Below are 23,163 nucleotides of genomic sequence, written 5' to 3' on the forward strand. Positions count from 1 at the left end.
CAAATCTGGCGCTGGTTACAAAGGGCTGAGCTTTTGCTCATTGGGCTAGATACAAAAGTCTCTCTCTCAGCCTTGGTCTTGCAGCATCTCTCCAGGAAAGGTATATGCAACTTCTGGGCCTTTTTCTTTCTTTCTTTTCTTTCTGTGTGGGTGAGCTTAATGTGAAAGTCTGCATAAGTTTAGTCTCTTTGCTTTAGTCTATCCAGTGTTGCTGAATGAATGAATAATAGTTAGAAAGCTGCTCATTGTTAACTGCAATTGTAAACTGCAATATTTTTCCTTGTTTCTTCTCTTAATAAAACCACTCTTTATTTTACTTTCTGTGTATGTGTCATTGGGTTAAGGGTAAAATTATGCATGCTCTGGGGGGTGACGTGCAGGTAACTCCAGCGAAAGATCCTGCTGCTCTCTTGATAGGGGAACTTGGATTTCTAGTGAGCTATGCTCATGAGGAAGTTCAAGGTCCCATCGTAACATGCATGGCAGCTGCGGAGTGGAGACATTGATCTTGTGAGGTGCTGCTTCAGTAGCCAAAGTGTCAGGCAGGAAAAAAAGGCAAGCAGGTCTGGGTGGGTAAAAGGAAAGTCAGGTAATAAAAAGGAGTGTTCAGATGGGAAAGCCACTTTTGAAGGAGCATCTCACACCCTGCATCCAAAGGGATCCACACCCTGGGAAAAATGCAGCTGTCTCTCCTAAACCCTTTCTTTTCCTGCCTGACCTATCCCTTTTTCCACCCAGTGCCTGTTTCTGCTTCCTCTCTGAGCCCCCCCCAATTGACAATCCCAGATCACTGTAGGTGGCCCAACTCGACTTGTGGCAATCTGGGGTTCTACCCAAGCAGCTCAGGAAAAACACAAGTCCTTCTGAATCTCTCCAAAATTTCTTGGGCTTTGGCTGAATCTGGAGCACAGACCTTCTTCACAGGCAGCCCTGTGTAGCATGCAGTACAGTAATGCAGTCTGGATGTGACAAGTATACTCCTATACACTCCAAACACTTGAGCTTTCCCAGTCCGTGATGGCTCAAGAAGCACCCACAATCTGTGAACTCAGTCCTTCAGGGGTGTGCAATGCTGTCTAAAACTGGTTGAGCACCTGAATCCAGGAACAGTGATATCCTCATCCACAGCACCTCCATCTTTTCTGCATTAAGTTTCTGCTTCTTCACCCTTGTCCATGCCAAAATGTTTCCAGGCACCGGTTTAACGAGTTCCACAACCTCCATAGGATAAAGAGAGAGAGAAAAGAGGCAGAAAGGAGTGTCTTCCACATATGGATGACAATTTAGTTGAAACCTCCATATAACTTCTTCCATCTGTTTCATATAGGTGTTCAATAGCATAGAGGACAGCATGAATCCCTGAGGAACTCCATGGGGCAGTATCTGAATACCATTCTCTGAGAGAGATCCTCCAGGAAGGATTGTTTTAATACCGTTCATCGTGGCATCCTTCTGAAATGGCTTGGGGGGGGGTTGGGAGCACTATACTTTGGGGGCTATGCTCATGCCTTTTGAGCTATTATGGGAGAGATATTGCTTGGTACCACAGGAATGTCCCATTGTTCCATTTTGTTCCGGATGCTATTCAACATCTATTTGAATCTGCTAGGAGCTCTCATCAGGAGATTTACAATATGAAAATGATGTCAGCTCTATCTCTCCATTCCACCTAACTCAGAAGAGGCAGTTCATGTGCTAGACTGGTGCTTGGAAACAATGATAGGCCAGATGTGAGCCAATAAATTGAAGCTGAATCCTGAAAAGTGAGAGGTGTTATGTATTCTGAGTTCTTGGACCTCAGAAGTGGGGAGTCAGCCTGTTTTGGATGGGTTACACTCCTCTGGAGGGAACAGCTCCTTGGAGCGAAACTTCCTGCAGCCACCATTGTCACTGGAGGCTTTGAATATCTAATGTCACAAAAAAGCTGTGTGTGTGTGTAGATCTTCTGATGGGGCACTTTTAGTGGTCCCCCACACCCCCGAGGTTCGGCTGGCCTCCACCAGGGATTAAGCCTTTTTGTGTGGTGGCACCTGCCCTGTGGAACTCCTTACCAATGAAGGTGCAGCAGGAACTATCCTTTCTTTCTTTCATGCGTCTCTTGAAAACTGTACTTTTTAGACAGGCCTTTTAACCAATCCAGCATTTATTAATGCTTTTATTAAGTGTTTGTAATAATGTTTTTATTGGTTTTTAATTTCTTCTGATTGCAAATTGTAATATTAACTGATGTTATCATTGAGTTTTTACATAATAGCAACAACAAGCCTAGTATTATTATTATTATTATTATTATTATTATTATTATTTAGACTCATCATCATCATTGCAACACTAGGTAGCTCTCCACAGCACATATGCCACAGAAGCCTGTAGATTAAATTATTTTTGGAACACTGATCAGAAGTTCACCAGAACAATTACAATGCATGATCCAGAAAAAGCCTGAATAAAGTACATCCATAGTTTTCACCTAATTTGAAAAAAAACACATATGTGATATACTTTCATAAAGACTAGAATAAAGGGTCAAGCTGCAATCTTCAGCACTATTAAAATTGCTGTATCTGTGATTATTTTTGTCACATCACTTTGAGGTTAGGTATTTTGATAGACCTCAACAGATAGATTAGTTATGCTGAGTATGCAATTACTGGCCCAACAGATACCACTTTTATAAGCTATAGAATCCTGAGGATTGGAATGAAGACACCATGTTTTCCTACTTGACTTCACACAGGGACACTCTTACCCTCCTATAATATCCAACATGCCCTGAATTCTAGCACTGACCATTTCATTAGAAAGCACTGGACATGAAGAAAACAAAGAATCTTCCCTTAAGAGAGCTGAGAATCTTGGAAAATGTAATTATCTGCCCTGTAATTATCATAACCAATGTTCTTGTGTAATTGTAGTGGGATCCCATTGTTATAAAAAAACTCAGATGACTCTAGCTCAGGTGCTGGTGAAATGCTACTCTCAAACTATAAAGATGTGGCTCAAAACAGCTTTCTACAAACAGCTGTTTGGAAGGGCTGTGTCAAACGGATGTTTTAAGAGTCCAAATTCGAATCAGTAAAACATCAAAGGTTATTTAACCCTCCTGTGGTTTTGCAGGTACTCCTGTTCTGTGTATTTCTCACAATGAATATGTCCAGTTGGGGCCGAAATTTGCTGGTAGCCAGATGGATATTGCTACTGCTTCTTCTTTTGCAGCTGCAGCTGCCTTGCATTGTTGGCATGAATCTGAACAAGAGATGTTGGCAGCCAATGGTTCAAAAACATGGTGGCATTCCAAAGAATATTGTCATTGGTGAATTTGTCTCTTTTATCATTCAGGATTTTAATAAGATCCAATTTAATACATATCCAGATCCAAAAATGAGTGCCTAGTAAGTATATATTCTATTATATCAAAAGATTCCCTTTGGTAGAATTAAAATGCCAGCTGAATGTCTTAGTATGAATATTGGCAAAAGAGAGAGTGGTATCACAATCTGAGGCAATGAAAGTCACAGGAGGACTAGTGAAGATATTGTAAATCCTGTAAGTAAGATTAATGCTGTTCTCCACTGATTAAAATGAAGAAGAAGAATGTGCTTTGGAACATCAAAACATCATGCAATCCTTTCTCCAAAATGGATGTGGTGTATATATTTAAGTTACTTGCTCAGTTTTCATACTGCTGTGTTTCCATATATAATAATTATTTTGTAAATTAAGTTATGATTACGATGGTTTCCCAGTCCTGCCTTGTTACTGCATGTTATAATTGAGAACTTCTGAGGCCAACCCTTCCACACCAAAATCCAGCAGCCTTGTTTCTACATCACAGGACTTCCCATTACATTTCCCATCCATAAATTAATGACATTTCTGCAGCAGAAATGTCCTGATAATCTTATATATCGTGAAAATAAGGCATATTTTAAGTATATCTATCCAGTAGCAAAGTTTCTGCCTTGAGGTAAAAATTAAGCCTTCATCATCTAGATTTGCACAGCCTAGCCACTACATCGTAGGGTTTTCCATTAAAAATTGTATTCATTTGTCACTGGAGTTCCAAGTGGTTTCTGTGGCCAGGAATGCTTTCATCCAGCTTAGGCTGGTTTGCCAGCTGTGGCTGTTCCTGAACCAGGAACAGTCTTGCTTCAAGCTGTTCATGCTCCAGTGACCTCCCACATGGACTACACAATGTGCTATAACTGGAACTGCTATTGATGACTTGGAGCTAGTGCAGAATTTAGCTGTTAACTTGGTGAGCAGGGCAGCCCAATGGGGCCTTGTGTCACCTTTGCTGAAAGTGCTGCTCTGGCTGATAGTGAACTGGAAGGCCCAGTTCAAGGTGTTAATACTAGCATACAAGCCATTAAAGAACTTGGGATCCAAATACAAAAAAAAGAGCTTCTCTCAAAAATCAACCACCTTTGGTCCTGCAATCGGCAGGGAAGGTCCTGGTGGTTCTGCTGCCTCTAGGAGTGGCCCTTTGGTTCTGTCTCATGTCAGGACCTTCTCAGGGGTAATTCCCTATTTGTGGAATGCCCCCGCTGGTGTGCATTTGTTTCATTTATTATTAACCTTTAAAAACAACATCCCTGTTCATGCAGGCATTTGATGGCTAATAGATACTGGTCCCAGAATCCTTGAAAGCATTAGCTGTGGGAGTATGTGATAAGTTAGATGTTTGTAATGCATTTCAATATTGAAGATGTCCTTAATGCTTTAAATGTTTCACCTTTTTATTATATTGTATTGATAGCTTTGACACCTACACTTCTTTGAGAAGGGGGGTTCATAGAAATGTAATAAGTAATCATCATCATCATCATAGTCAGTACCACCAAAAGAAAGATAATGAGGTGGCAATAACCCTTTTGAAAGGCTAGAGGTATACAAGAGTAATAAAGATACAATATTTCCCAGTGAAAATCTATATGTATCAATTGATATGCAAAAGGCCTAAGTCTGTGTTGAAATCTCATTGCAGCCTATTGCCAAATTACTACCATCAAAGCCTTGTCTTTGTGTTTGCCATAAATGAGATCAACAAGAATACCCACCTCTTACCCAACAGCACACTATCTTATATATTTGCTAAAAATGCTGACAATGAAATGGGAGGCTGTTACGGAACTATGGCTCTCCTTTTCCTAAAACACAGGAACCCTATTAACTTCATCTGTGACCAGACGTTCAAGCTAATGGCCATCATTGGTGGACTCACCTCTCATAACTCCAAGCAGATGCCCCACATCTTAAATATCTACAAGATGCCACAGGTGGTCTGACTATTTACTTTGGTGTACATTGGTGTAGGGGGATTTGGGGAGCAGACCCATTTATATAACTACCCATGTCCTTCTCCTCCTCAGAAATGTTGTGGCTAAAAGGCTTTCCTCTTAGCTGTGCACAGATCATGTTCAACTCAGACTCTACCTACACTTTAAGGGGTATTGTCTGCATGTTCTGTTCTGCTTCTATAAGAAGTAAATCCAGAAGGTCTCACCATTAAGCCATGTGAGTGAAGATGAAGAAAGATACACTTCTACTGCAGAAACCTGCTTTGAGTGCTTAGGCCAACATAATCTCATCAGGGGCCAGAACAATCCTGGACTTAACTGGACCAGTTAAACTGTATGAGCTTTCACAGTGACTTGTAATAATAAAGTTACAATTGTTTAGAAGAAGTCGAGTTCATGATGGTCTTCTCAGTTATACCACACACACACACACACACACACACACACACAGGTAGAAAATTTGTACTTGAAATGTGTGCTATATAAAAGTGCAAGGGCACTCTCACAATTAACTCTTTCACTGCTTCTCACCTTTGCACTCATAATCACCCCTTCACAGTATTCATATCACCTGTGTCTGTTTGAATTAATACAGGAGTGGGAAAGGTGTATGATTGGGAGATTTGGAGAAGATTAACCTAGGCAGAAAAGGGGTGAAGCTCATCTCTTTTCTCTACTGATTCACCTATCCAAACTTCCCTACCACAAATGTTCTTTCTTTTTCTTATTGTGTTCCTGGCTCTCATTCATGTGTTTATCTTTAATGCCATGTTTAACCCATTGGTAATCCTGTCTGGATTGCTGTACTGGAGAGTTTATAGTCTCTGCAGTATTTATTGAAGGATAAAATATACAGTGACCTTAATCTATGGACAAGCAGAGGTTGTTTTAGGTCTAAAAATATCATTGTCATTGTTCTTAGCTCAGTTATGGCTCCTTTGAACCTGCACTGAGTGATAAAACACAGTTCCCATCTGTGTATCAGATGATCCCCAGTGAAAGTCATCAGTATGTTGGGCTTGTTCAGTTACTTCATTATTTTGGATGGACCTGGATTGGCCTTTTTGTATCTGATGACGACAGTGGAGACATGTTATTGAGGACTCTCATTCCTTGGCTGCACCAGAGCAATATTTGTTTTGCTTTTAATGAAATTATTCCATCACTGAAGGAGCTCTGGTTAGGATCAATGCAAATTGACAAGAAATTGGAAAAAATAAGTTTGATTCTTTCATCAATCAAAACCAATGTCATTCTTGTTCATGGGGATTCACGGTCTATGGAGGGTTTGCGAATGGTTCTGACAGTGTATGAAGATGTTGAAATCAATCCAGTAGAGAAGGTTTGGATCATAACAGCTCAGTGGGATTGTGCATCTGTATTGCATAGTGGTGCATTCACTCCAAAATCTTTCAATGGGACTTTGTCCTTCTCACTTCATGCTAATGATGTGGCAGAATATGAAGAGTTCCTTGAAACTTTAAATCCTACTCAGTCTAGGCTTTATTTCATCCATCATTTCTGGTCCAGTGCATTTATGTGCTCATTCCCCCTGTATAACATTTATTCACCAACCTCACAAGATTGCACTGGGGAAGAGAAGTTGAGGAGCCTCCCTGGAATTGTGTTTGAAATGGCGATGTCTGGTCAGAGTTACAGTATCTACAATGCTGTTTATGCTGTTGCACATGCTCTCCATGCCATGTTTTCATCAAGATCTAAGCAGAAGGCAATAGGAGATGAAGCCACATGGAATCTTCTTAATGTTCATCCATGGCAGGTAGGATCCTCCTCTCAGTCACGCTTGTAATGTAGGTATCCAAATGCCTGGACTGTCTGGATTCATATTCTTTATTGTAGTGCAGCAGATTACTGAAATTGATTGGAGTCAGGAAAATATTTATTTTGCCTTGACTCATACCTCACCAAAATGTCCTGAGTAAGTTTAGCATTCATGGAATAAAAGGATAGTCCCCCTTGTGGATTAAGAACTGGCTAAGTAACAGGAAGCAGAGAGTAGGAACAAAGGAACTGTTCTCCAAATTGAAGGGTGTAGAAGATGAAGCCCTTCCCCAAGGATCAGTATTAGGACCTGTAGTTTTTAACTTTATAATGTATCTAGTCAAGGGTGAGCACATGCTCACAATGGGGCATGGACACACAAATTAAGAGAAGGGAATCAAGAACACCAAGGCACACTAACTACAAAGCTCACATCCACCTGTGTGTAAGAATAACAGCGATATAACTTCTGTTTCAACTGTTGGTGTATAGACAACAGCCAGAAGTGCTCTGGGGGAAAAGAAAGAGCTTTGTGCATTTCAAATACTTAGAGTGTATACAATCTCTGTGTCTTTCCAATTCAGTTTATCATTTGAAACCAAATTAAACCTTCAAATTATAGTTTCTTTCCCCCCCTTTCAGTACAATGGAGAATCTAAAAACTACTATGGCATTTTTCTTTTAATAGAACAGACTTAAATATGCAGATTTAGCAACCCCTACAGATGGGATGAAGACTACCAAATCATAGGCAGAATAATCCAGGAACTTTCAGTGCAGGATACATTTAAAATAACTTCTTCATTTCTCGCCACAAGTGGATGAAATCTATAGGCTTGCTCTCCTTTGAGAACATGAGAATCTTCTCTGATACACCCCAAAACTGAGGGATATATACATAGTTGATGAATATCTACACTATGTACTACCTCCACTGTTGGATGCAGTATGTCCCTGAGCAGTAAATGCTGGTCCATTGGGCTACTAGAGCATTGCCCCACCAACCTCTGGCCCTCAGCCAGCCCACACCTGCCTGCCTTCTTGCTTATAACCTTTTCAGGGGGTGGTGCTGGCTGTCAGCTTCCTCTTCCTGCTTAGTCACAGTGTTGTTCTTATAGAACTCAGCAGAGAGGGTGATGGGGACAAAACTAGAATGAGTTGGCTCTGCCTCTCATTAACTCTGGCTCCATCTGAATTTGGGCTCCCTACCTACTGTCCCACCAGTCCCAATAGGCACCAGCCATCATTGTCCCTGAGTGCTAGTTTTTGTGAATGAGATGTGCGGAGAGGGCTGTTAAAGACATGTTCTGATTGGGAATATCCCATTTGATTGGCCACTGTGAGAATGGAATGCTGGCCAATATTGGGCCATTAGTTCAATTCATCAGGGCAGAAATTAAGAAACTGCAATATCTTTTTAGTTTTATAGTGACTTTAATTTTAATATGAAATTTGAAGTAGGGAAAACATGTTTTTTAATCCCCATTTCAAATGTGAGGATTCAGAAAATAAATTCCAGTTTATCACTGGAATCTATAATTCTGTTGAATCCCACCTTTCTAGCATATGTGCAAGGTGGTAACTATTTTATTCCATCTAAGCTATATACATGTACCATGAATAAGAATAAGCAATTTGAATTATACAGGAATTGGGCAGATGTAGTGAATGCACCAGGAGAGCAGGAGACCTGACCTCCTCTCTGCAATATTGTACTGCCCTACAAATTTGGAAGGATGCAAACACAATTTGGCTTGGTCTTTCACAGTCCAATGCACTTCCTGTGTTGCTTGGAAGAATATGGTAACATGTGCCTCTGAGCATATGGTGAGTGGTGGCAACACCTGCAATCAGCCCAAATAACAGAAACAAGACATGTGCTGTGCTGATCTTGTTTAAGCAGTGAGGAAGCAACAATATTAAGACAGTTGATATAGTTGAGATAGTCACTTTAAATATGTTTGATTTACTTTGCAATTTTATTTATTTATTTATTTGATTTATATCCCACCCTTTCTCCCAGTAGGAGCCCAGGGCGGCGAGCAAAAGCACTAAAAACACTTTAAAACACCATAAAACAGATTTTAAAATATATTAAAACACAACAATCATTAAAAACATATTAAAACAAAACATTTTAAAACATTTTTAAAAGCATTAAAAACATTTAAGAAGAGAAGTTTAAAAATATATTAAAAAGCAATTCCAACACAGATGAAGACTGGGATAAGGTCTCTACTTAAAAGTCTTGTTGAAAGAGGAAGGTCTTCAGTAGGTGCAGAAAAGATAACAGATATGGTGTCTGTCTAATATTTAGGTGTAGGGAAACCCAAAGGTTTGGTGCCACTACACTAAAGGTCTATTTCCTATGTTGTGAGGAACGGACCTCCTGATAAGATGGTATCTACAAGATGCCCTCACCTAAATAGCCCAGCAATCGACTGGGTATATAAGGGATAAGAGATTCTTTCAGGTATCCTAGTCCCAAGCTGTATAGGGCTTTGTACACCAAATCTAGAACCTTGAACTTAGCCTGGTAGCTAATAGGCAGCCAGTGCAATTCTTTCAGTAGCAGAGTGACATGTTGGCGATAACATGCTCCAGTGAGCAGTCTCACTGCTGCATTTTGCACCAGCTGCAGCTTCCGGACCAACCTCAAGTGCAGCCCCACACAGAGCGCATTACAATAACCCAACCTGGAAGTTACCATTGCATGCACAACAGTGGTCAGGCTATCCCTGTCCAGAAACATCCGCAGCTGTCTTACCAGCAGAAGCTGTTGAGACACACTCCTAGCCACGGAGGTCACCTGGGCCTTAAGTGGCAAAGATGGATCCAGGAGCACCCTTGACTACGGATCTGTTTTTCAGAGGGAGTATGACTGCATCCAAAGCAGACAACTGACCAATTATCCAAACTTGGGAACCACCAACTCTATCTTGCTAGGAGTCAATTTATTGGCCCTCAACCAGCCCACCACAGAGTCCAGACACTGGTCCAGGGCTTGTACAGCCTCTCCAGATGTTACAGAGAAATAGAGCTGGGTATAATCAGTGTACTGCTGACACCTTGCCCCAAATCTCCTGATGACTGCTCCCAAGGGTTTCATTTAGATATTAAACAGCATGGGGGACAGGATGGTACCCCATGGCACTCCACAGCACAACTGTCAGGGGGCCAAAAGACAATTGCCCAATCCTATCCTGTGACAACAACCCTGGAGATAGAATTGGAACCACTGTAAAACAGTGCCTCCAATACGAATCTCACCATGTCACCCCAGAAGGATACCATGGTCAATGGTATCGAAAGCTGTCGAGAGATCAAGTAAGAATAACAGGGTCACACTACCCCTGTCATTCTCTCAAAAAAAGTCATCCATCAGGGCAACCAAGGCTGATTCAATCCCATAACCAGGCCTGGACCCAGACTGGAGTTGGTCAACATAATCTACTCTATCTAAGAGTACTTGCAGTTGCTACTCTACAACCCTCTCAATCACCTTCCCTAAGCAGGTGGTCAGGCGGTAGTTGTTGCAAACCAAAGGGTACAGGCCGGGCTTTTTCAGGAGCAGTCAAATCACCACCTCTTTCAAGGTGGCTGGAACCACGTTGCATAGTTGCAAGCACATTGTCCATGTCATCAGGCTGCACCAACTAAAACTGATCCCAAGAAGTTGCAGCAGATGTTGCAGTGGACACCTCACTGGGGATTACAGTAGATGTGGATGGGGCATCAGGATAGCTGCGAAGGTGAGCAACTTTACCCTCAAAGTGCCTTGCAAACAATTCACAGTGGGCCTCTGAAGAGTCTAAAACTCCATTTCTTGGAGTTGATGTCCACAGACCCCTGACAATATGAAAAAGCTCCACTGGATGGCTACTTGAGGATGCAATGATGTCAGAGAAGTGGGCGTTCTTTGCCGCCCTCACCAACACACAGTAGGCACGGTTATGATGTTTTACTCATGCCCAATCAGCCTGACAACATGGAAAAGCTCCAGTGGATGGCTATTTCAGTGAAGTTTCCTATAGTGAATTATTTCCTTTTGCTTTTGTTTCTGTGAATATGTGAAGTACAGCAACACTTTGCAAAATTTACACTAAAAAACTTCCAAAAACAATTGTGGAATAATGGCACTGACTATTCTGCAGAATAGTCTCTAATGGACATGAAGAGTGTCTTAGTTTGCACAAGATAAATCAGAGAGATGAAATAAATTCTGGCAAAATTCTAGGTGTGCTCTATGTTTTTAATTGACGGTGCCCACCTTTCTTTCAGTGGAGTGGTTTAAGCATAGCAGACTGAAAACATGCATCTTGGGCAGGCCAAGTGTGTTTTTTCGAACAGCTACAGTCATTGCTTAAGTAGCAACATATTGTGATCAGTCTGATTTTATATCATAACTGTAATTTCAGATTCAACTGTTAATGTACCCAAAATAGAAATAGAACATAACCTCCAGTTTGAAACGCAAAAGGCTATCTTCACCATCATATGACACTGGCCAATACAAAGGCTTTGAAATTAATTTTAAAAAATTCTAGGATGAATAATGAGAGAAAAATAATTTTCTAGGTTAGATTCTTTGTAGAAACAGTAGAAACACAGAAAAGAAGCAAAGTAAGAAGAACACCAACAAACATACAAAAATGTAATTCTCCATCCCTGGAGATGGCAGGTATTGCCACCACCCACCATATGCTCAGAGGCACATGTTACCAAATTCTTCCAAGTAACACAGGAAGTGGATTGGACTGTGAAAGACCAAGCCAAATTGTGTTTGCATTTTTACAAATTTGGTTGTTGTTGTTATGTCCCTTCAAGTCGAGTCCGACTTATGGAGACCCTATGAATCACTGACCTCGAATAATATCTGTGATGAACTACCCTGTTCAGATCCTGCAAGTTCAGGTTTGTGATTTCCTTTATAGAATCTATCAATCTCTTGTTTGAACTTCCTCTTTTTTTACTCCCTTCTGTTTTCCCCAGCATTATTGTCTTTTGTAGTGAATCATGTCTTTTCATTATGAGTCCAATGTATGATAAACTCAGTTTCATCATTTTTTTCTAGAGATAGTTCTGGTTTAATTTGTTCCAACACCAATTATTTGTCATTTTCACAGTCCATGGCATGTGCAAAGCTCTCCTCCAACACCACATTTCAAATGAGCTGATTTTTCTCTTATCTGGTTTTTTCACTGTCCAACTTTCACATCCATACATAGAGATTGGGAATACCATGGTCTGAATGATCCTGACTTTAGTGTTCAGTGATACATCTTTGGATTTGAGGACCTTTTTTAGTTCTCTCACAGCAGCCCTCCCCAGTCCTAGCCTTCTTCTGATTTCTTGACTATTGTCTCCATTTGGGGTAATGACTTTGCCAAAGTATTGATAATCCTTGACTAGTTCAATGTCCTCATTGTCAATTTTAAAGATACATAAATTTTCTGTGGTCATTACTTTAGTCTTGACGTTCAGCTGTAGTCCTGCTTTTGTGCTTTCCTCTTTAACTTTCATCAGCATTCGTTTCAAATAATTACTGGTTCCTGCTAGTAGTATGGTATCGTCTGCATATCTTAAATTATTGATATTTCTCCCTCCAGTTTTCACACCTCCTTCATCTTGGTCCAATCCCATTTTCTGTATGATATGTTTTGTATATAGATTAAATAAATAGGGTGATAAAATACACCCCTATCTCACAGCTTCTCCAGTTGGGAACAAATTGGTTTCTCCCTATTCTGTCCTTACAGTAGCCTCTTGTCCAGATTATAGTTTGTACATCAGCACAATCAAATGCTGAGGCACCCGCATTTCATTTAAAGCATTCCTTAGTTTTTTCATGGTCTACACAATTAAAGGCTTTGCTGTAATCTATAAAGCACACAGTGATTTCCTTCTGAAATTCCTTGGTCTGTTCCATTATCCATCATATGTATGAGATATGATCTCTGGTGCCTCTTCACATTCTAAATCCAGCTTGGACGTCTGGCATTTCTTGCTCCATATATGGTAAGAGCCTTTGCTGTAGAATCTTGAGCAAATCTGTAGGGCAGTACAATATCTCAGAGAGGAGGCCAAGTCTCCTGCTCCACTTGTGTATTCACTATAGCTGCCCAATCTGATATTTGATGGGGGGGAGGGTGTTGCATGTCAACAGCACAAGACAGCAAATTACAGGATAAACATATTTCTCACTACTATACTCAATTCACTTTCTTTCCTCCTCCAATCTAGCTTCACTCCTTCCTGAAACAAGTCCACTTCAACAATAGTGCTGGGGAAGAAATATTTTTTGATAAAAATGGGGAGTTGGCAACTGGATATGATATCATTAACACAATTGCATTCCCCAATAAATCCATCCATAGAGTTCGAGTTGGAATGATGGATCCACAGGCTTCTGAAGGGAAAAAGTTCACAATCAATGGACGTGCTGTTGTGTGGAATCACAAGTTCAACCAGGTGGGAAGTACCATTATTTTCCAGAACTATAGGCTTAAAGATGAGTCGAAGACCAACTTCTGCTGCTTCTCGTTCTGTTCAGGGGTGAAGTAAAGATCATCCTGTGCAGACATTTTAGAAGGAAACTGCAGAAATCCCAGAAAATGGCATGGGACTTTCTTTTTTCAAAACATTTATAACATGATGAGGTAGTCTGAGAGCTGTCTTTCTGTCTTGCTTGCTTTTGATAAGAAATTTGACATGCCTACATGGCTAGCTCTCACGTGGGGCTCCTATTCTTGGGCATACAGTCCATCTATACCAAACCTGACATAATTGTCCGAGTCTTATGTGGGGTGGTGCCAAAATGCAATGTTATTTCAATACAATTCAGAATGTTAGAGAGCTCTCTTTCATGGACATACACACTCATGACAATTATATTGTTGCACACACCCTGATCTCTGAGTAGTGAGAGACTTCCACAGGTTCTTGCACCTACCCAGGGTTTGGTTTTCTTGGAAAAGGTCAGTACAGACTGTGACGTCTTTAGGATATATGGTTTTATTACCTATATATACAACCCAAGCATAAGATGGAGGAGTTCTCAGCATTAACAGTGCAATAGATCTTGCTTCCCCATTAGGCTTTTGGGGAGTCTTCCCAGCCATAGCTTGGGGTTCATACACAGAGAACAATCAAACCTCTCTGGCTGTTTTCAGTTTCTAGTCTCTGCTCAAACTAAGTGTACAGACATACTTACTGTTCCCAGAGCTTGGAAAAGTTACTTTTTTGAACTACAACTCCCATCAGCCCTAGGCAACATGGCCACTGGGTTAGCCTGATGGGAGCTGTAGTTCAAAAAAGTAACTTTTCCAAGCTCTGGTTCTGCCAGTCCCAATGCATCTTCACCTCTCTTTTCTGAAAATGGGGGCACACAATGCTAGTCAAACCCCACCCTTTTTTACTGTAAAATGTTAGCTCATTAAGCTGAGTCATTCCCCATGATGGGAATGGGTTAACAGTATCACAGTAATTATGTGAAGGACACACAGCTGTACCGGATCAAAGGGGCTGGCTATAAAACACAAGCCCAGAGAGCCAGGCTGTGTGGGGGAAGGTAGGAGTGTAGCATATGTTGGTGATTGTTTTTGTATGCACTGAGGTAAAGTTTGTTTTACTGGCACAAGGCTCTGGAGTGTCAGAGTGCTTTCTTATTGTTTGCTGGCTCAGGAGCGCTGTTACTCACACACCTCTGTGTCCTGTGTAACAAGTAACATCTGCCTTGTTTGTTTGGGGCACAAGAGATCAACAAAGGGTTATGGGCCCAGCCATAACAGCGTTACTTTGAAGCTGTGCAACAGACGAAGAACCAGAAAGTGCAATAAGGCAGCCAAGAGGGGTAAAAAGAATGGCAGCGTTTGGAGGCGCGTCTTTTCCCTTGGAGAGGCTGGGGAGCACCAACTACTCCTACTGGAAGGTAAAGACTGAGATGCTTCTGGTGAAGGAGGGCGTGTGGCACACAGTTGCAAAAGACCCCCCTGCAGCCCCACCGGCAGAGTGGATAAGGGTGGAAGAGAAAGCAAAAGCTCTTATTATCCTAGCTCTGGAAAATGAACAATTAATCCATGTAAGGGGCTTCAACACTGCAAAGGAAGTGTGGAATGCTTTACGTACTGTAAACGTGAGAAAAACTGCAGGATCTAAGGTCCTACTTGCTAAAAGACTTTACCAAACACGTTACAAAGAAGGCGAGTCCATGCAGAGGCATTTACAGAACTTACAACATTTGTTTGCCGAACTGCAAGAAATGGACATGCAGCATACACAGGAACAGATGGCATACATAACACTGTCAACTTTAAATGATTCCTGGGATGGAGTAATAAGTGCATTAGAAAGTTTGCCAGATGCGGAGCTCAGTGTTAATTACATCACAAACAAATTACTTCAAGAAGCAGAACGCTGACAGGAGAAAAGCAAACAGAGCAACAAAGAAAACCCGGAGCGGAATGAGTGAGGATCCATGGCATATGGAGTAAGACGCTGCTACAAATGTGGTTCCACAAGTCATCTACGCAGACAATGCCAGGCTGAGATGAAAAGAACACAACAATGCGAGAAAGACCCGTTTAAAGTGCATGTCGTAGGAACAAAGGAAAAGAACAATGAACTGAACAGAGCATCCTGGGCTGTAGACTCGGGAGCGAGTCATTTTTTGGCGAACAATGAAAAACAGTTTAAAACCCTGACCCCAACAACGAACCAGAACGTTTACTTGGCGGATGGAAGCTGTCATGAAGTAAAAGGGGTAGGAGTGGTATATCTAAAATGTTTAAAAACACTAGTTACAAATGTGCTTTATGTTCCCAGTATGGACAGGAATATAATGTCTGTAGCCAAGTTAAATGATATGAATTATGTTGTTCACTTTGACAAAGGGAGATGCACAATATGTAAGGGTAACAAGATATGTGTTATAGGAAAGTTCAAAGAAGCATTGTTCATAGTAAATGATGAAGCCCCACTATGTGTAAACGCAGTAGGAAATAAGCCATCTCATTATAAATGTATACACATGTACTACAAAAGGTTGGGTCACGTCAGTTATGCAACACTTCTAAAAACAAAGAAGCATAGTGTAGACCTAATGTTTAAAACTTGTACACAGTATGAGGACTGTGGCGTTTGTAGTGAATGGAAGTCAACAGCAGCTCCCATACACAAAGAAAGGCTGATAAGCATGCAAAGGCCATTTCAGCTAATACACATGGATCTGGCCAGTCCCTTTAGGCAATCCAAAGGCAAAGCAAAGTTTTATTATGTGTTGGTCAACGACTACACGAGATATGCTTTTGTTTACTTATTGCATAACAAAGCAGAAGCCGCTGAGAAGCTACAACATTTTGTGGAATGGGTAGAGGCTAGATTCAAGACCCGGATAACAGCAATCTGGTCTGATAGAGGAGGAGAATTTTTATCCTCAACTCTGCAAAAATATCTCAACAACAAAAGGGTAAAACATGAATTAACAGCTCCTTTTTCACCCCATCAGAACGGGGTTGCAGAGAGGTACAACAAATTTTTACAAGACACTGTGAGAGCAATGTTAGGAGACTCTCCACTTACCAGGGATTTCTGGAGAGAATGTACAATATATGCTAACTATCTGTTGAACAGAGTATATACAAGTGCTGTAGATTGTACGCCTTATGAAATGATGTTTAACAGAAAGCCTTATCTTAACCATGTAAGAAAATTTGGTGCAGTATGTTGGGCTCATATTCCCAAACCACAACGTAAAGGGAAACAGGGTCCGAGAGCACTAAAAGGCTACTACCTCAGTTTTGAGGGAGCATATCACAGAGTCTGGTTAATGAAGGAAAAACATTTATATGTGTGTAGAAGTGTAAAAACTCAGGAACAAGACTGGGAAAACAGTAGAAAACATGCAGAGATACACATAGACAGCACACACAATGAGTAACAGGAAAGAAACATTAAGCCTGATCCCCAGGAGGAGAGGGGAGGGGAAAATGTAGAAACCGCAGAAACAGAAGTAAAACAAGAGGCAAAGGAAAAAGAAGAAAGTCAGAGTGTAAATGAGGCAGAACAAAATATAGCACAGACAGAATGTCCAGAACATACTATAGCAGAACCAGAACCCATCCTAAGAAGGTCAGAAAGAGCAAACCTAGGAAAGCCACCAGAAAGATTTAAGATAACTAATGTAGTAACGGAAAACAAAGTAAGAACGAAACCCTGTACACCCATAAATGAGGCAGTCCGTGCAAGACTACAGGATGGCGTATGGATTAGAGAAAAATGGCAAGAAAATGAATGGGACTGAGAATGTATATATACTGAATGTATTATGTATGTGTAAAAAGACTGCTGTAAATAAAAATGCATAAATGTACTCTGTAAAAAGAAATGTAAAATGTACTGTAACAGCGGAGCAACAGAAGCACCCAACAATGAGGAATGAGATGGGGGCTGTTAGCTCATTAAGCTGAGTCATTCCCCATGATGGGAATGGGTTAACAGTATCACAGTAATTATGTGAAGGACACACAGCTGTACTGGATCAAAGGGGCTGGCTATAAAACACAAGCCCAGAGAGCCAGGCTGTGTGGGGGAAGGTAGGAGTGTAGCATATGTTGGTGATGGTTTTTGTATGCACTGAGATAAAGTTTGTTTTACTGGCACAAGGCTCCGGAGTGTCAGAGTGCTTTTTTACTGTTTGCCGGCTCGGGAGCGCTGTTACTCACACACCTCTGTGTCCTGTGTAACAAGTAACGTCTGCCTTGTTGGTTCGGGGCACAAGAGATCAACATAAAACCTGGTGGGATAAGCTTGAGTGCATTTTTTAAAATTCAGCTTCAAACAGACTTTGCAACTGATCAGCAGATCAACACATTGCCCTTCCCCAAAGAAACATTTTGCTGTAGGTGACAGATATGCTCTCAGCCTAACTGTGGGAGAATTTGGAGTGTTAGCATTCTCCCGACTGTGCTTTGACAAGAGAAACCAAGCACTGGCTATACTGTCCACCATTAAGTCCATCTTTGAAACTTCACCTGTCATATTTGGCCTGTGAGACTATATCTGATAATTTAATTTGGCCCACAGAGCCAAATAAATAAATAAAGGCTCACCCATGCGACAAATGTGTGGTGATATTTGGTTGGGTGCTGTCAGTCTACACACCCTCTAGTTCCATTTGTGTGTTACCTGAGCACAAGCTAGCCATTTTGTTTCTGTCATCCAGAACAGCTGTTTTGTGCAGATCTGCTCTTGTGAAAAAGAGCTATGTTAAAAATAACTAAATAAATAAATAAATGTTGTGTTCACAAGTCCAGGAGACAGGAAATGAAAGGGGGAAAGACAAAAAAACCCCTGCCTCCTAATCTCTTCTCCCCCAAATTCCATTCCCTGTCCTGCCTTGACCACATGTTCATTTTTGTGAAATGTAATGTTTATGATCCCCAAGCTGCACTATGGCTCTCTGTATTGGTGGGGAGCATCAGGAAATCATCTCTGCCTCTGCATACATAGCCATTCTTTGCCCTGGTGAGGCACTCCTTAGTGGACTACTGGTGGGCCTGGGTCTGAGACACACTTTTAAAACTATCTCCTGTTTTATGCAAAATTGATAGGTCAAAAACTTGTATTTAAACAAACAAAACTAGCCATCCAACTAGAAATGGAAATGTCTGGTCAGATCTACAGTCTCTACAATGCTGTTTATTCTGTAGCACATGCTCTCCATGCCATGTTCTCATCAAGATCAGAGCAGAGGGCAATGGGATATGGAGCCACATGGAATCTTCTTAATGCTCATCCATGGTAGGTAGCCCTGTTTGGATCATCTACACTTTGGGAATACTTATTGATATTGACTTCCAGCTTCATGTTTGTTAGGGATCAGCTCCACTTGGGAGCTTCAAAGAGGAGCTTCCAACTGGAACCAAGGCAAGGAGGGCTTGAATTTGGCTCCAAATGTAAAGAATGGAAATGGAAATGGACTGCCTTCAAGTCAGTTCTGACTTATGGCGACCCTATGAATAGGGTTTTCGTGGTAAGTAGTATTCAGAGGTGGTTTACCATTGCTTTCCTCTGAGGCTAAGAGGTAATGACTGGCCCAAGGTCACCCAGTGAGCTTCATGGCTATGTGGGGAATTGAATCCTGGTCTCCCAGGTTGTAGTCCAACACTCCAACTACTATGCTGCACTGCCTTTCTCTCCAAATTTAAAAGAAATCAAATAAAAGACACAATTGTCATTGTTGCTGCATCTTTACTTTCTCTATACATGATGTCCAGTATGCCGGGTGGGCATGGCTTGGGGAAAACCACCTCATTAGGCCAAATTAGGAGCCTTGCTGGGATGAATCTGGCTCAGAGGCAAGAGGTTCCCAATCACTGGTCTTTGATCTAAATTCTTTATTTCTGGGTATAATTAGATCCTACCCAAATCTAAATGTGTTGAGAGTTGCCAGCCTGGACACAGCAGGATCATGCGACAAGAGGAACAGATCTGTTGCTATGATTGTCCTCGATGCTCTGAAGGAATGATTTCAAACCTGATTGGTAAGTAGAGATTGCACAGTTACATAGGGATGGCAGTCTAGGTATCTGTAAAATAATTTTGGTCAAAAGGTTTATACGTGCAAGTTCAACACTTACTGCACACAACAACACACTATAATTGTGTGGTATTAATTAGCCATTGTAGTTATACAGTATATTCAAAAGCAGTACAGATATAGAATTGAATAAAGATCTCCACTTAAAATGCTAATTGGAAAAGGAAAGAACCGAAATGATAAAAGAGATGGTGCATGTCTAATGTGTAATGGGGGGAGATCTAATGGGTAGATGCTGTCACAATTAAGACCCCATTCCCACATCGTATGGAACAGACATCTTGATGAGATGGTATCTGCAGGAAGCCCTGTCCTGCACAGCCCAGTGAACAGTTGTGTATAACCTCAGCTACAGCCCCACAGAGAGCACATTGCAGTAAGCCAGTATGGAAATTCCCAGCACATGGATGACAGTCATCAGTCTATCTTGGTCCAGAGACAGTCATAGTTATCTTATCAGCAAAAGCAGGTTTAAAAAAAGTAATACATAGCCACTGAAGTCTCATGCACCTCTTGTGACAGAGATGAATCCGGGAGCACCAGATTTTGGTAAATGAGAATTGACCAAAAAAACCCCCAATCCTTATACATTCCTTATTTGTTCCTTCCCTCCCTAGTCTTCTTTCCTTTTATTATATGTCTCACCAAATCTCATACATAAGTATACTGCCCTGGGCAAGATCCCTCTTTCCGGTGACTGATGTCAGAGCACCTACAGCAGAGGAGATAGGTCATAGACAGTATTCCACACCTGCAACAGGATGGTTTGTGTGGATGGACCTCTTCTGCTGCATATTGCCCTCCCTCAACATGAGTAGAGACCCACTATATTCTATGGTTCCTAGAAAACCATTTCAGGGACAAGATGGTTGCCTTGGGGAATGACTTTTATTGAAAGAAAAACAGGTGGAGTGTAACTCTGTTGATTTCCATTGACAGTTGAGAAGCGTTCAATGGTATCCTTCTTGCTATGTTTCCTGGTTAAGGATGGGAAGCACAGCTTGCCATTGGTTCCTCTCCTCATTACATGGTGATTTTGAAAAGGTAGTGTTGGGAGATAACTGCTATATAAAAGTTTTGGGATAGGTCATCCAAGCCTCAGTCTACAATGTCACCAGTATGTGGATGGCAAACAGCTTTATATTATTTTCATGAGATGTAGGCAAAGTTCTATCTATATCAGGATGGTCTGACAATTTTACATCTGTGCTTTTATAGCTGATCAATTAAGATCATATTCAGAGGAGTTGCTCTGCTGAATGAAGGGAGGGCAAGCACTAGCTAGAGACATTTTTCAGTATGGCACCCTGAATATAGATTAGACATCTTAGGGAGGCTTGTGAGGCACCATCTTTGCTGTCTTCTCAGGGATTAGTTATGACCTTTCCATTCACCTGGGTCCTTCAAATAACTTGGGTTCTTAGGAACAGTATTTTAAAAAATCTGTTTTTAATTTTGGGGATGTGGAGTTACACTTTTATGTATTTATGTGGGGTTTCTTTCCTTTTAAATGTTTTCATGTGCTATCTTGCATTTCCTTTTTCAGTGTTTTTTACTTCATTTTGGAAGGCATCCAAAGAACTTTACATTATTTATTTATTTATTTATTTATTTATTTATTTATTTATTTATTTATTTATTTATTTTATTCAATTTTTATACTGCCCATAGCAAAGCTCTCTGGGCGGTGTACAACAATAAAAATATAAATTTACATTTCACTTTTAAAACCACATAATCATCAAATCAACAATTAAACAAACAGATGAAACATGTAACTGACATATACAACAATAATACAGATATTAAAATGCTAAAATATTAAAAATTATTAAAAATATTAAAAATATTAAAATGCCTGGGCAAAGAGGAAGGTTTTCACCTGGCGCCGAAAGAATAGTAAAGTAGGCACCAGGCGTACCTCGTCAGGAAGGGTGTTCCATAGTGGTACATCATAAATATGTCACATGTAAATAAATGAGTTCCTTTAGAGAAGCAGTTTGCAATTTAATGGATTGGAATTAAGCCTTGGACAACCAGATCATGCCTTATTTTGCTGCTCTTTTTCCTACATAAAGAGGTCTTCCAAAATGAAATGAAAGGAATAGATTTCATTCTTTTTCTACAATAGAAATATGTTCAAAGCCATATTTCATGCCATAGCATTAAAATACCATCTAAGTTAAGAAGGCACATATATTTTTTCACATTGAGACTTCTTATTTTCAGATGCAGATCATTGCAACAAGTGTCCTGAAGATCAGCATCCAAACAAGAACCAGGACCAGTGCATCAAGAAGCATATAAGCTATCTATCATATGGAGAAACCTTGGGAATAATTATATTTTCCTCTGCTCTTTTGCTTACCCTGATCACCCTTGGGATAATATGGATCTTCTTTCAGCATAAAAATACTCCCATTGTCAAGGCCAACAACTGGAACATCACATGCACCCTCCTCAATTCCTTATTGCTTTGCTTTCTGTGCTCCTTCTTATTCATTGGACAGCCTGGGAAGGTGACCTGCCTTCTCCGCCAAACAATATTTGGAATCATCTTCTCCCTCGCTGTTTCTTGTGTGTTGGCTAAAACCATCACTGTGATTCTGGCCTTCATGGCCACCAAGCCAGGAAACAGGATGAGGAAATGGGTCGGGAAGAGGCTGGCAATGTCAGTCATCATCCTCTGTACTCTTATTCAAACTAGCATCTGTGCAGTGTGGCTGGCAACCTCTCCTCCCTTCCCTGACTTTGACATGCACTCTCAGACTGGGCAGATCATTGTGACATGCAATGAAGGATCAGACCTCATGTTTTATACTGTCCTGGGTTACATGGGACTTCTGGCCATCATTAGCTTCATGGTGGCTTTCTTTGCCAGGAAGCTGCCTGACACTTTTAACGAATCCAAGCTCATCACCTTCAGCATGTTGATGTTTTGCAGTGTTTGGTTTTCCTTTGTCCCAACCTACCTGAGCACCAAGGGGAAATACATGGTGGCTGTGGAGATCTTCTCCATCTTGGCTTCAAGTGCTGGATTGGTGGGTTACATCTTCCTCCCCAAATGCTACATTATTGTACTGAGGCCTGAGCTGAACACCAGGGATCAGCTTGTAAAGAAAAAAAATATGGTTCCTGACTGATATCCCATTTCTTTAGATAATTTATTTCATATCCCTTTCTTAATTTTCTTGTGATTGTTTTATTTTAGAATATAAGCCCACATAAGAAGGTCACATCTATTCTTATGTTTGCAAAATTCTAATGTTTTTTGACTTTCTTATATCTGCTGCTGCCCACTAAACATTATGTGTGTTCTATGTTTAATATTATCACTCTGTGTGTATATGTGAAGGAAACTTTATTTAGATAATGCTGCTGAAGAAAGTTGAATTCCCAGAAAATCTTTGTTTTCCCATGTTCCCAGACACCTCAGTGGCTTTGGGGAGGCAAAGAGTCATAGTATACATTACACTAGTGCAG

The 23,163-nt window shown here is 40.8% G+C and overlaps 1 protein-coding gene across 1 annotated transcript; it reads left to right on the plus strand.

The window, feature by feature from the left end:
• The first annotated feature begins 6,579 nt into the window (after positions 1-6,579).
• Positions 6,580-22,823, plus strand: LOC133367451 (vomeronasal type-2 receptor 26-like). Its single transcript, XM_061591553.1, has 4 exons — positions 6,580-7,080; positions 13,326-13,553; positions 19,498-19,624; positions 21,910-22,823. Exons 1-4 carry the CDS (start codon positions 6,580-6,582, stop codon positions 22,821-22,823), a joined length of 1,770 nt encoding a protein of 589 aa, XP_061447537.1.
• The last annotated feature ends 340 nt before the right edge of the window (positions 22,824-23,163 follow it).

This window comes from Rhineura floridana, chromosome 11, assembly GCF_030035675.1.
Source record: "Rhineura floridana isolate rRhiFlo1 chromosome 11, rRhiFlo1.hap2, whole genome shotgun sequence".
Lineage (NCBI taxonomy): Eukaryota > Metazoa > Chordata > Lepidosauria > Squamata > Rhineuridae > Rhineura > Rhineura floridana.

What these genes read in the sequence shown, in the direction of transcription:
- LOC133367451 (XM_061591553.1), top strand. Translation starts at nt 6,580, where the DNA reads ATGGAGGGTTTGCGAATGGTTCTGACAGTGTATGAAGATGTTGAAATC. An exon ending in TTAATGTTCATCCATGGCAG is followed by an intron (nt 7,081 to 13,325) that starts GTAGGATCCTCC and finishes CCTCCAATCTAG; the next exon opens with CTTCACTCCTTCCTGAAACA. An exon ending in AATGATTTCAAACCTGATTG is followed by an intron (nt 19,625 to 21,909) that starts GTAAGTAGAGAT and finishes TCTTATTTTCAG; the next exon opens with ATGCAGATCATTGCAACAAG.